At 46.0% G+C, this 15,208-nt stretch overlaps 1 protein-coding gene across 2 annotated transcripts in view; it reads left to right on the top strand.

Annotated features, from left to right (window-relative positions):
- FAM120A (family with sequence similarity 120 member A) overlaps nt 1-15,208 on the top strand; it is a 439,339-nt gene that overhangs the window by 407,124 nt on the left and 17,007 nt on the right. For both annotated transcript variants that reach the window (XM_085624582.1, XM_085624581.1), the window contains one exon: nt 3,238-3,337. In XM_085624582.1, coding sequence (XP_085480708.1) covers nt 3,238-3,337 — 100 coding nt within the window. The remainder of the gene's footprint in view (nt 1-3,237; nt 3,338-15,208) is intronic.

Below are 15,208 nucleotides of genomic sequence, written 5' to 3'. Positions count from 1 at the left end.
TATTGAAACTTCTATTTCCCGCTCTTTAGTATCGTAAATGTTTAAATATACATTTCTATAAGCTTTTAATGAATGGAGTATTTTCTTCTATGGTTTAACTGTGGAACATCATTGTAGTCCATTTATTAAATTTGTTTCAAAAGCTATAAAACATACATGTTGTACACTGCACAATTCCACACCAAATTAACTGCTATATGTATGTCCTGTTGGACATTTTACTCCAAGTTAATAGAAGAAAGTTCTCCTTGCTCCAACATATCTTTGTGTCATTAATAAGCATTAGGAAACAACAGGAAGGTCTACACTGCATGAACTCAAGGTTGGTTAACGGAATAGTAACAAGATCGTTTTTCACATTATGTTGTACAGTGGAAGAACTACTAGAATGTGTATGCGGGCCCCTACTAACCGTTAGTAAAGTGCCTGTGAACCCCTTTAAATATAGTCAGATTGGCGTACTTCTAATCAATATATTTAACTTACCTGCATGTCTCTTGTATATGGTTATGGTGTACATAAGGCCTGGAAGTTAAATGCCACTAGTGGAATGAAGCACCTATTACGCCATCCACTAAAGTGGTCAGGCAAACATGGCTTCAGGCTTACCCTTTGTAGCCTGACTGTGGAAGTGTAAAAACTGTTATTTGACCTATAAAATCCTTTTGACAGATCTAAACCTCTCTTTTAAATATTAATAAGTCACTCCTAAGGAGACCTTGTCGTCTACAAGGCAGGGTGCATGATATTTAAAAGTAGGACGTGTAGGAATGTAATATCATGTCCTTACAGTGAATAGCTCCCAGAAGCTATTTTTCACTGTGACATACCTACCTGTCCTATGTCGAAAACCAGACTAAAGATCAGAAATTCTAAAGCTGTGCGCCTTGAATTGACTAGTTAGAAAAATTAAACAACTATTTTAATAGGTTTTAAAAATCCAATTCAAGCTGGATTTTTAATTAAAAACCAAAATAAAGAAAAGTTACTTTTAGAAAGTTAACTTTTATCTGCTTGAAGTTCCTAGAGACTGGTTTGCTCTCAAAAGTCTCCCAGCCAGGGATTAGCATTTGAATAGGTGTGAAATGTTTCCCATGAGCAAACAATAGACTGACTGAATGGGCAGAGATGACTCCTCTGAATTGCACCAAGCAAGAGGGTGAGGGCTATTCACATCCTTTTCCAAATTGCAGTGTCAAATCCTTCTTGACATGTCTGCCGGATTTTCATATAACACTTTAGGTTATACTTGAAAGGCAGAGACGAGGATGGCAAGACAATCCTTGTGTAGTCGCTGTCTGGTTGCTGATGAACCCTCCTTTGTCCTACCAGACTTCTGTCTATGGATTTTACAAATATCATTGGAGGCATACTAGAAATGAAGATAGCAGAATGCCAGAACAATTCTTGTTGACTGTCTGCTTGCTGGAAAGCCCTACTTTTGTTCTACCCGACTTCTGTCTCTGGGTTTTATTGTGGGTGCAGTGGCTCCTTAAAAATTGATTTTAGTGTTGGATGTGATGGGACACTAGGATTACCATAGTACACTTCCCCAGCCCTCTGAGCCCAAGGTTAGTTAGTGTGACCAAATACTTTTGCCATGTTGAAAGTGCCCAAAGTGGGTAGGGTTAACCCTGGGAATATTTACCCCATTAGTTAGGACATGCCTAGCAGTCATTCCAACACACTAGCTCATACCAGGGATACATGTGGCTTCTGCAGGCACCAACTGCAGAACACTCCTGGACCTGAGGAAGAACAGAACAACACTGGACCTGCTGCCTGTGACATGAAAGGAGCAGTGAAGGACTAGACTCCCTTTTGTACCAATGACAAATAAGTGGACTCCAATGGCCAAAAGGCTGACTTCATGTTGAAGCCACAGGTTTACAATGAGCTACAAGAAGCCTTTCATGCAACTGATCCTTGCTGTTGGCTTCTACTGACATCCTATGAGCCTCTTAAGTGCCTCCTCTGAGGTCCTAGGGGCTTTAGAAATGTACTCATGTGGTCATTTGGGACTTAAAGGACTAAGTTGAAATTTAAAATCTCTGACCAGGACGGCTCTGGTTGATGTATCCAACTTGCACTCCATTGCCATTGGCTTCAAATGATGCATGGATCCTGGTCTACTGTGAGCATTGACTATCATTGGCGCTTTGTGTTTCTCAGTGCTATTGCTACTTAAAACTTAAATTCCTATCTCCGGTTCTCTTTATTGGATGTTTTGTTGTTTGGTTCATTATATTACATTCTATTTTTTTTTGTGTGTTTGTGTTTTGCATTTCAACTTATTTCAGTTTAGATCCTACTCATTTAGACTTTGCTCATTGCCCTAAATTGTCTCTCTGCTCTGTGTCATAGCTGCCAGGAGGTAGAGCTGAGGTTAATTTAATTTGTGACTTCGAAGGTTTTCTATAACAAGGTTTGATTATTCCATGAGGTAGGTAGGCACCCATCTCAAATAATAATTTAGTTTCTTACAGATGAATATTCATTAGGAAGACCCTTTAGTGATGTAATGTTTTAGGCACAAGGAATTCCTTCCAATCATCTAGAGCAGTGAAGTCCACAGTAGATTCAAGCAGTCAGAATCCCACCCAAGTTTTCAGGAAATGCAAATGAGGTCCGTTTAGAATCACGCAAGGTAAATTTGTTTGCGGACGGGCATGGTATTGGCAATCTGGGACCTATGTAGGACACCACTGAGCTAGGTGATAAGTATTCAGTAATCACATTCTGTTTTTTTTTTTTTTTATTATTATTTGTTTTTTTTAGGCAGTTAGGCAAAATGCTGTTTTATTTAACTTAAGCCATAGTCCATATACTGACATATAGAGCAGCAGTAGTAGTTGGGTATAAACATATCCCAGAGCAAGCCAAAACATTAAGATGGAGATCTTGTTTACTCATTACTTCATCGGAGCATCCTAACAAACTACATTCATATATGTACCAGTTCAGCCTGGGAGACATTTAAGTATCGGCATCGTTCATTATGTCATTATCATGTGTTGCATGTTTGCAAATGCATGAGAGAGTTGTACAGCACCTATTCTAGATCTTGTGAATCTTGGCAATGGAAGGATATAGTTGTACCTATGGACCAGGACGTGTCTTCAATAAATATCAATTTTTGAAGTTATGCATAGTAACTTATTTTACACTAGGTATGCATTCTTATCTACAAGCTTGGGGTGTTTTAATGTACATCTGTGTTTTTTGTTTTGCTTGTAGGCGTCCTAGGGGTGTCATTTCCACCCCAGTCATAAGAACTTTTGGAAGAGGAGGCAAATACTACGGCAGAGGATACAAACCCCAAGGAGTATCAGTACAGGTATTATAAGATTTGCACTGCAAAGTCAAGTTCATTGTGTTTTCTAAATGTCAGTCTGCTTCCTGTTTGCAACACTTAATATGTACATTATCCCAATCCTGAATATCAGTCAGTTTCTCTCTAGTTGGAGACCATTATTGCATATATTGCAGCTTTTTTCATGTTTTTTGTGGGTTTTTTGTTTTTGTGCTGGTGAGCATAGATTTCATAGGGACCCTTAATCTTCACCACCTCTCCAGCAAGATTGGAGTAGGCCCGCTTCCTTTGGATGTGTAAAGTAAACCTTAACGAAATTTCCAATATCTGTTCTTCTGAGAAGGCAAATTCCTTCATACTGTCCTGAAATATTTTGACAAATCGAAAGTTAGTCTCAAGTCCAAATAGCTATGCATAAATCGTAGATCTATCCACCCTGGTTGCAAGTCTAATTGCAAGATGAATATTGTCTGAATTGCTGCTCGTTAAGAGATCAATGGATTCTTACATAAATATGAAATGAATTTACTGCCTGATTGGAGAGCAGAGCTTCTGTAGTCCGTCAAGTAGTCTCAAAACTTGCCTATGTAAAATGGAAGACCTAGACTAATGTTTTTGTTTCTTTGTGAAAATCTTTGAAACTTTGCCAACTTTTTTTTCTTTTCCACTTCCAAATAAAATTTGTCTTTTGCAACCATTTGTATCTCAGTTTGAAGAATGTGCTGCAGTAGATCACATGCTTTGGCTGTCCTATCATTTAGTGTTGGATGCCAGACTACTGATGCATTTTGACTTGATGTGCCCTGGGTCCCCTGCCAATCAGGTTCCCAGGGCCTGTGTTCTTTACCCAAAACTAACCCAATTGGCATCTCTAGCCACAGGTCAGCTCCTGGTAAATGGTACCACAGGTACCCATGGCACTGCGACCAGGGAAGACCTCTAAGGGCTGCAGCACTTATTGTACCACCCTTAGAGGCCCTGTACCTTTACACACACACACTGCCTTTGCAGGCTGCCTGTTTTGGTGCAGAACAAAGTGAAGAGTCGACATGGCACACACCTGTGTGCCCTGCCCACAACCCACTGCCCTGGCATAGGTCATTCACCCCACTAGCTGGGTGCACTATACCAGTGGTGAGGGTACAGGTGCATGAGCCCAGTACCCCTACAGTGTCTAAATCCATTCTTAGACATTTTAAGTGCAGTGCTGCCTTTAAGAGTATATGCTGCTGGGAGTTTGTCATTATGAACTCCACAGCACCATAATGGCTACACTGAAAACAGAGAAGTTTGGTATCAAACTTCTCAGCACATTAAACCCACACTGATGCCAGTGTGGGATTTAATGAAAAATGCACACAGAGGGCATCTTGGAGATGCCCCCTGAAAACTAATTTACCACTAGTGTCCAGACTGAGTGGCTGCTTTCAGCTGCCACCATCAGACATGTTTCTGGACCCCTGGGTCGAGAGCCTGCTGCTCTCTGGGGCCTGAAACAATGCACATCCTGGGACAAGGTGCCAAGCCTCCTCCCACAGGATGGGCGGGGTTCACGAAGGGGAAGCTTCAATGGCTTGCCGCCTTTGGGAGCTTCCCCAGACCACTTGCTGCTTTCAGCAACTGGTCCCCACTGGTTCTGACCCCCACTTTGGGCAGGAGAACCGTCGGGGAAAAACAAGTGAGGAAGAGAGGTGTGCCCACCTCTGCCAACACCACCTCTCGGGTGGGGGAGGCAAGGTGAAGCACAACTCAGTCCCGCCATCTTGCAAATGCAGAGACTCAACCCACCAGAGACAGGATCATGCCCCCTTCCCACTGGAGGGTGGCATAATAGGGGGTGAACCCACCCCAGGGAAGAGACCCATTGGTCCCTACCTTTTACTTACCTGTAACGCCCCTTAATCTTGTATTTAGGGGCACCCCTGAACCTTGCTTCCTCAGACGAGAAGGAACTACAAGAAGAAGGACCGAACAGCCGTGCAGCAGCTAACAAGAGGAAGTCGCGCCCACTGACTTGGCCCCAGCCCTCCCGGCCTGTCTCCCCCCTCAAACCTGCTCCTACGAAATCCTGGTGTGTACTTCAACCTACAACCTCGAAAACCCCGGAGGGCCTGCCTTCATCCATCTCTCGTGAACACCGGATTTGTTCATCTGCAACATCTGGCCTTAGCCGGAAACCTCGAATCCGCACCACTCTGCACCCACCGTCCGCGGCACGAGCTCGCAAACACCACGAGGAGGTCACCCTGGCGATCCTGACCCAAGATCCAGCGACCCCTGACCTACCTCAAGCCTCCTGCCGATGCCTGCAGTCTAAAGCCAGAAGGCCCCCCTAAGCGCTATCAGGAGCTGGTAAGAAGATCCAACCCCAAAAGGGGTTACCTCTCGAAGTGGTGGTCGCACCCAGAAGACCTTCGTCCCCAAGCCTGCAGTGTCTTTGCAAACCTGAGGTTCCCCATTGAGCAGGCTCCCGACTTCAAAACTGCACCCTGCACCCGGCCGCCCTAGTGCCGCTGAGGGTGCACCTTTGGTGCTACTTTGTTTCCCCATTTGCCCTGAGCTAAAGTCCAGGAGCTGTGCTCCCACACCCAAGTGGCCTGCTTGCAACCGGAGCCCCCTGCCCCCCATTGGAAAACATTGGGCCTCAGCACTCTGCACCCGGCTGCCGTAGTGTTGCTGAGGGTGTAACAAGAGTGCATCCTTGACCCTGGGTGACCCCTGAGTCTACCCTCAGAACCTCAACTCCCACTACCAAATACCGAACCGATAACTACCAAATTCAGAACCGATAACACTATTTTCCTCCATAGGATAACATTGACTGTTTTTCTGTGAAAAGTTTCTAAGTGTGGAGTTTGAGAAACTAAAGAAATGCTTTAAAATTGCATAATGTAACAAAAACAATTTTACTTAGCTGTTTTCAGGAAATGTCACAGAGTAGTATCTAGGTATACTACTCTGTGTAAGCCTAGTAATCTCAAAAGTTACTTTCCTGCTATTTTACTAAAAAGCCTATTCAGGTCTATGTACTGCATTTACTAAGTATTGCATTTCTCTGTATCCATACTGTAAATCAAACCAAAGTGCATATACAATCATCATTCAAACTGTATTTCAATTGCATTACTACTGTAAAGTATTTATTGCTTACCTGTGCCAGGCTTGCTTGGTTCTAGAAAATAATATAACTAAAAGAATAGTTTTATACAAAAACAATTGGTCTGAAGTTCAGCCTTTGAGTGTGTGAATTCATTTGCTGACTGAGTGTGTACAACAAATGCTTAACACTGTCCTCTGATACTGCCTTACTGCTCGACCACACTACCACAAGTAGAGAGAAAGGTTCTATCTAACTTTACCTCTGCATACCTTTGGGGTTCCACCTCACTTTGGTATAGTATATACAGAGCCAGCTTCCTAAAGACACTCACTCCGGAATCGAAGAATATGCCAAAGTCTGCTTTGAAACCAGACTCAATATCTAGTGAGCTGTAAGAATCATGAGAAAAAGGAGCACCCTGTTAAACTGCAAAAGGCTTACTGAGATCCTGTCACAAGTCCCACATTTGCACATCTTTCTGGATAAATACACCCAAAGAAAATAAAGCTCACTTTAGTATCTGATGAACTCTGATCTTTCCCCATACCAAACTGACATAGACTGAGAGTCCTGAGCCCTCCACCACCTCCATCAGCACATGCACTCACCAACACATTCACTGCATATAGACTCTTATAACAAGCATGTTTTAGATGTTCCTGATCTTTATTAAGAGTTCATCCTTATGGACAAAGAACGTGACATGACATTTTCACAGTGGCATGGAACTCAATGAGAAACCATCTCTGGAACCCAATCCATTAGAACCTTCTTTACCAGATGATGCTATGCCATGCATTCATCCAAAGAGTGACTGACCACCACGAAGTTAAATACCGTGTGGTGGAGGAAGACTACTTCCTAGTGGAGATGATCGCACCAACAACACTCAGTTCAGTTTCTTCTTATGCTAAAAACCATGAATAAGTGTACAGCAGAAACCATAAGACACCAAGTAAGAACAAGGGTTGTCATCCTGAAAGTGGAGAAGTGGTACAAGGCAGCATCAGAAGCTCCCTAGTACGTATGGGGACATGCACCACCAGACTAGTGTATTGCTCATGCAGCCAGAAAGATGGCATTCACCCAGGGCACGGGGGATTCTCCACCACTCGACAAAGAAAACAAGAACATTGTTGCAGCAGTCCAGAGATAAGCCGTTATTCCAGCTACCCAACATTGCCAACTCAGTTATGGCCAATCCATCTGAGAAAAGATGGAACCCCTGGTCAGTCACTTACTTGAAGTCTACTGGAAAGGAGGCAATGTAGTTGGTGCAAGAAAAGAAAGGTATTTCCAATACCATCATCCGATGTACTCCAGATGCACATCTGATACCACATCCATGGAAACAAACACCAGCATCCTTATAAAAAGGCATGGTTGGCTTAGGCTCTGTGTTTCATCCTGAAGTCAATCAGCATCTGCTAAATGTCCCCTTAAATGGATAGAGTCTAGTATTACCCCAGGTAGACATGAAGCTGGAAAAAATTAAGTTAGCAATTTTACAAATCATAGGGTATGTGGACACTCAACACTCTTGCTGGCAGGTCTGTTTTACAGTATCACCGCTGCACCCTGTTTTCAACACCAGCAGACCTTTCAAGAAGGACAAAGTCCCAGTTATAAAGCTGGATTTTGGCACAACAGCTGCGGAAAAGGCCGGTGCCTTCTGCTTCAAAGCAATGACTTACCTGCCATTCTCCCCAATCGGACAGCATTGGTCAGGGGAAGGATAAGGCTATATCCTCCCCAGTGGGAAAACACAACCTCAGACAAGTGGGTCTTTTTCAGCATCGTCCAAGAATGATACTTGCAGTTTCATGCCACACCACAAAATATGCCACCTTGCTCGCACATCAACCAAGAACATCAAAGGCTTTTGCAGGCGGAGATGAAAGCATAGCCCTAGAAGGGACCAGTAGAACCAGTTCCCCACACCAAAGATGAGTATATTCCATATACTTCATAATTCCCAAAATGAATGGAATACTCAGACCAATAGGCTGCTGAACTATTACATCAGGTCAGAGCACTTCAAGAGCTTTACTTTGCAAGGTATCATTCTGCTGCATCAGGAAATACAAGGCGACCCTCTGTCTCAAGTATATCTCCCTCTGCATCCCCATCCACCCAGCGCACTACCAGTACCTCAGCTCTGTGGTAAGTAAACAGCACTACCTGTGCAAACTACTACCTTTTGTGGTCATGATTTCTCCACGGGTATTTAGTGGTTTCAGTGCACCTCCATCGCAGCGCTAGTCATGTCTTTCCATATCTTGACGACTGCCGGATATAGAGCAGCAGCTGATAGCAATGCAACATTCAAAAAGCACCGCAGTAAATGCCAAATAGGCACACCTCTCCCAAAGAAACAGGAGCCATGCTGAACAATGTGACAGGCAAAGGCTTTCCCAGTTACAAGAATGTGATGGCATTTCAAAGGCTGCTTTCCCTTTACCAGACATCATGTCTTCTGACTGCGATAACAAATTTGAAACTGCTGGTGATAATGCCATTTTGCATTGCTATACTTCTAAGTGCTTGTGTACACTTGTCCCTCCTCTGGGAGGCAATGGTCAAAAGTCACTGGGCGGTGGGGCCCAGAGTTTACCCCAAAAGAAATGGTGGAACAACTTGTTTTAGGGATTCTCATTTCTCAGGTTTTGCAGGTGATCATTACTACAGAAATGAGAAGTACTTTTGGGCAACACGACCATTCTGATGAATGCTTCTGACTGCAGAGTGCTCACTTTCAGAATATCCCTAGACTAAATCCAGAGAATTCCTCAGCAATGTTCCTGCACACGAGTAGGGGGCTCATTGTATCTCCGATGTGACTTTGTATCACCCAAGTAGTGACTTAGCGGAGCCACATATTCGCACCACCCTTTTGCACTGATGTGCATTCCTTTCTTTCTGTGCCCTTTGATGCATATGCAGAGGTCCACTTTTAACTTCATTGGTCGTCCGAAAACTCCCCAAAAACTTTTCAGTTTCCACAGTGTAGTCTAGGGAAGGATGTCCCCACCAAAAATTACAGGATTAAAGCTGTTCAGAGACTGCGGGAAGCAGATGTTGGTCAAAGACCTGCAATGAGGGTGTGCATGTGGTGGTTAGTCTCTATTCACATCTTCTTACTTATAAAGTGTGCCTTTATGCACCCAAATGCGATTCAGTACGGACTGGATGCTATGGTTTGCATTGGCAGCGCTACTGACATCAGTGTCATCCTCAGAAGGCACACCTGGATACCGTCAACCAGGTTTTGTGGAGATGTGCAAGTGTCCTTAAAGGGCATACCCTTCGATGGCTCCTGGCTATTTTTAGAAAAGATACTTGTATCCGGTTGTAATTCCGGCCCTGAACAGAGACTAAAGAGCTCACTCTCTCTGTGCACGTCGATCACAAATTCACTTTTCTCTGGATTCGGTGTTTTCAAGCTCGCTACTGTGAGAAGAAATAGTATTGGGATAACTTCAGACCGATCTATAGGAGACGTTAGGACACGGAGCCATTGACTAAAACAACACTAACTGAACTTTACCAGGACAGAATTACAACTGGATGTAAGTCTCTTTTTAGACAAAGAGTCTTGAGATACAGACAGCCCTGAGGAAGTCACAGGTCTATCCGCAACTGCGATGAAACGCGTGTTGGCTTTGGGGTTAGTATCAAAGAAATGGTCAACAGACAGAAAGAACAAATAATTCACTTGTGGATCTCTGAACGCAATTTTGAACAAATTATAGGTACTATATACAAGCGTGTGCTTGAGGCTGAGACGTATTTGTGTAGCATGATCTTTGATAATTTAGGGAGTTGGGTGACTCTCCCTACCGTTTGATAACCGCATTGAGATTACTTGTTACAACCAAAAGGGTGTGCACTGTTTGTAGAGCTCCATTTTCCCTTGATTTTGATCACCCATACAAGACTATTCGTAGAAAAGGTTGATTAAGTGCTAGAATGATTCAAGGACAGTTATGCCACAGCATTACCATTGGGTCTCTTGACAACAGCTAAACCGTTTCCCCACGAGTACTGAAAAGGTAGATGCTATTCCTGGAGGGAAAGTTTACAGACTGTGCTAGGGCTCTCAGCCTGTACCACAGCAGCTAATACAGTCCTTTTGAGGCAGCGCTATGGCATTGGCAGAAACTGCTTCAACCAGCTGGGACACATTCTTCCTCCTCTGTTACCGTAGCTACCAAATGTTTAGTTTGCCCCTCTCAGGTTTATGCCTGGATACATTTCCTCCCCTTCTGGAGGTCCATCAAGTCTGACAGATGAATTTTATAGATAGTACAAAAAGGGCTACATCCTGTCATTCACCTCCTGTCCACCCTTTTTCTTTCTACACCTGAGTGACTTTCCACAGAACATTCTGCAATCCTGAGCAGAGATTTCCCAATTATGTTGCCTGATTGTGCCACAGGTAGGGTACTGAATTAGAAGAAGGATGTTATTCGCATTTGTTCCATGTCCTGAAGAATGACTTAAGGCGGAGGCTTCTCAAGATGACTTAACTTGACACAGTTTGGTTTCACCATCAATGAGACAAATCCCACTTGAACCCTTACCAGAGGCTTCCATCCATTGGGACAATTCAAGACACTTTAGTTCGGGGCTTTCCTCAACTGCAGAGAGTCCTGGATATTCGGTACAAGATACCAATGTTTCTGGATCAATCCTGGGTTTCAGTGAGGATGGCTCTGAGGCTTAGTCTCCTTTCCGCATGCATCCGTATGATCCCAAATGCCTGGTGGCACATGGTGGTCCAAAAGTGGAACCTCACATCCCAGCAGACCCAGCATCACAGATCCCTTTCCATGCAGAGCTACTGAGCATTTGTCCTCTGGTCAGGCATTTATTTCAGCTAAAAGCTTTTAACTTGCCAACCTAGGTGGTTGATGTCATCTTTCCAGCCAGACCTCCTTCAACGAAGTTGGTCCATGTTGGGACCTGTGAAATACATTTTTCTGGTATGGCTCCTGAAGCACTGATGCCTTGCAAGCCAAGTTGTCTGGTGTTCTTTTGTTTGTTCTTTGATTTGTTGGTCGTTTTGGCCTTTCTGTGTTTGCCTGATCAACCATCATTGCTTAAGTCACCCGCTGTGATGTGGATTATAAAAGGGTTAACTCACACATTTCCCAAGCCATTTGTTAAGCCTGAATGATACCTGAACTTGGTCTTGACAATTTCTCACATGCACCCTCTTCGAGCTTTTGCACCCTGTTCTATAAGGTTCTCAGTACTGAAAACTGTCTTCCTCGTTGAAGTCACATCAGTATGGTATGTGAGTGAACTGTAGACGTTATCAATGCAACTGCCTTGCGCCACTTTTTTTTTGGCCCAGATTTCTGCAGAGGACTCAGTTGGCCTTGTTGACAAAGGTTTTGACTACTTTCCACGCTGGCCGTTCGATCATTCTGCCTGCGTTCTTTGCCTCGCCTCGCCTCACCTCACCTCAGCTCAAAAGAGGAAAACCTTAAGAGTATTAAGCTTTTACATTTATCGCATAAAGGACCATCATATGACCAGCTCCATGTGAGATTTTCTGGTGCAAAGAAAGAAATGGTAGTGCAGAAGAGGATTCTGTCATGGTGGATAGTCATGTGCAATAAAATGTGCTACACACTGGCCAAATAAAAGCCTTCTGAAAATCTGCAGATTCAGTCCACCAGGTCTACGACTGCTACAACAGTATAGTGTGAAGGGTGCCTGATCAAATATTTGCCAGACTGCAACGTTGGTGTTGGTGCATATTTTCTCAAAACACTGCTGTCTTGACAGCTGAGTCTGCTGTGAAGGTCACATTGCCCGCTCAGTTCTGAAAAACCCTATGGTTTGAGCCCACTCCCGAGGCTCTCCACCTTTAGGGGCTTCTTCACATGGATGTTATCTATTCTAGCTGCAGAAGCAGCCAACAGCTTACTTACTTTGCTAACGCTTATTCTAGTGGCATTTAGTAGCACCTAAAAAGGTCTGAAGTTAGAATACCTGCACACTGTCTGACAAGTTGTTCTGCATTCTGAGGGCATGGAAGGAGAAGGATGCAAGAAAACTGACAATATTACAGCCATGTAATGCCTTTAAAAACAGGTGGTCACATACCCTCCACAACTGTCACAGCTCTCCCAGAGCAATTGGTGGTGGGCTCTTTGCCACAAAATCCATTTGCTAGGGAGTACCTTCCGGGGGATGGACGACGACTATGCCGACCTCATCAGGATACAGCAACAAGTCTACAAGTTGGAACTCCACCCACAAGTCCTCTTCCACTACTTCCAGAGATGGGGATTTCCAGAAATAGACCTGTTTGCAACGGCAGAAAACTCCACATGCCCAAACTTCACCTTCAGTTTTCCACACCCACAGTCCAGCTGCAATGCGCTATAGATGAACTGATCAGGGATATTTCCTTACACTTTTACGCCGCTCCCTCTCTTTCCACTTGTAGTTAGGAGACTTCAGCAGACATCCCTCACTCTCATCCTGGTTTCTCCCACATGGCCCACTAGCCCTAGTTGATGACTCTCTATGGTTTCGCACGAGAGGCTCCCCTGTAGGCCAGACCTCCTCACGCAGAACCAAGGAAAAATCAGGAACCCAGACGTCCGTTCTCTCAACCTTGCAATCTGGCTCCTGAGGTAACAGAATTTGCATACCTTAATCTTCCCCCTGAATGCATCGGCGTTCTCAAGGAATCACGCAGACCTACCACCCTGGCCTGCAATGCGGCCAACTGGAAGAGATTTGTCTACTACAGTCACTCAAAAGATATTGATCCTTTTAAAGCCACAGTTCAGGTCATTGTGTGATACATACTCCACTTGCAGGTTTCTGGTCTAGCCTTCACCTCCATATGACACTTGCCTACCTTCAGAATAGACAACACCTCTTTCTCCTAACCATACCATAACGTGTATTTGTAAAGCGCACGTTCCCCCAAGAGTATCTTGGCACTGAATAACAGATGTTTATTGTTACCCAACTCAATGGTACTATTTTTGCGACCTCAGAAGAATGAAAGGCTGAGTGGACCAGCCGGGATTTGAACCTGTGACCATGAGGTCGAGCACAGGCCCCTGCAGTGGACACATTTGTCCATTAAGCCACCAGACCCGGCTCAGATTCAGGATTTCGATCATTAAAGCTTTCATGGAGTGACTCAAGGTCCCTTGTGTCCCACCGGCCCCAGCTCGAAATCTGTGTTGTACTAACATGACTCATGGGCCCTCCTTTTGAGCCTCTCCACTCCAGCCTCTTTCAGGTACTCTTGTGGAAGGTGGCATTTCTGGTTGCTATCACTTCACTCAGGAGTGTTATTGAGCTATAGGCATTAACCCTGGAAGAACCCATTTTCAAGTTCATAGGGATAGGGTTGTTTTTCGCACCAACCGCAAACCTCTACCTAAGGTGGTATCTCACCTTAACCAATTCATGGAACTTCCTGTCTTTTTCCCACAACCTCAATCTGAAAGAAACACGTTAGTTAGATTCCTCACCTTAGAATATCCCCAGGCGTCAGACTGGATCCGGAAGATTTTTCGTCAGCAATACCCCTTGCGCGTCGCTAGGCGTCGTCTGCGGCTCCGCGTCCGTCGTCGGCGTCGTGCGCCGGGATGACGTCGTCGGAGTACTTAGACGCCGCCCTCGCGCGCTGACGTCAGTTCTTCTTTTTTCCGCGCCAGTAAGCGCAGATCCGGGAGAGCTACCCCTTTTAGTCTTTTTTGACTAAATCTTTTTTGATCATTTTTGATCCTTGTCTGTCGACATCTGGTGCCGGTAGGATGCCTGGGTTCAAGGCTTGTGAGGATTGTCATCGTCTGATGTCGGTGACCGATCACCACCGCCGGTGCCTCTACTGCTTAGGCCCCGACCACGACGCGGAGTCATGCAACGACTGTCAGGCCCTGACTTCGAAAGCTAGGCGGGAGCGGTCCCGCAAGCTTCTCGAGCTTCGCCACTCGGCTCCGCGTCGTGCGCGATCCCGGTCCAGGAGGAGGTCCAAGGATCGCTCGCGGAGCCCTAGCCGACGCCATCGCTCGTCCGGCTCCAAGTCGTCGGGTAAGTCCAAACGCTCAAAGAAGTCCAAGAGGCGACATCGCTCTTCGGACTCCCCTCGCCGGTCGCGCGACTCGGCCGAGGGTCAGGGTGGTTCCACCCCCGCGGCTCCGGCGGAGCCGCAGGTGCCGCGTCCGCCCCCATACCTTCCGGTCCCTGGGGCTGACGCGGCGCCGGCGGAGATCAGTGCCTTCCTCTCGGCCATGAGGAGCCTGGCCCCGCCGTCGACGCCCGCTGGCGCGCCTTCGGGCCCCGCGGACTCGACTGGGCGACCTCGCGTGCCGGCGGCCCCGGCGCCGTCGACGACTCCGGTCTCGACGCCGCAGGTCCCCGCGGGGCCCTTGCCTGGGCCCCAGTCGACGCCGGTTGACCTAGTCACTCCTCCACCGGCGCCGACGCCTGAACCACCGACGCCGTCACCGGCGCCTGTGACGCCGACACCCCGGTTTAGCCCTCATCCGGACCCGACGCCGACACGGCGTCCGCCGACGCCGCATCCGGCGCCGCTTGAGTCCTACCATCTCTACAGTCCGGTTCCGATCATTCCTCCTGTTTATCAGGAATCGGAAGAAGGGGGCGACTGGGAGGGGTTCGAGGACCCTCTGGCTGTTCAGTCACAGCTTTCTCAGGACTGGGCAGATGAACTGGGGGAGGCCAGTGGGCTGGACACCTCGCCAGACACTGGATTCACTTCTCCTCCGACCGTGGCTTCGGAGGAGGGTGCA

The sequence above is a fragment of the Triturus cristatus genome, chromosome 9, assembly GCF_964204655.1.
Source record: "Triturus cristatus chromosome 9, aTriCri1.1, whole genome shotgun sequence".
In the NCBI taxonomy this organism is placed as follows: Eukaryota; Metazoa; Chordata; class Amphibia; order Caudata; family Salamandridae; genus Triturus; species Triturus cristatus.
The sequence above is the reverse complement of the archived record's forward strand: the minus strand, read 5'-3'. Positions and strand labels throughout refer to the sequence as shown.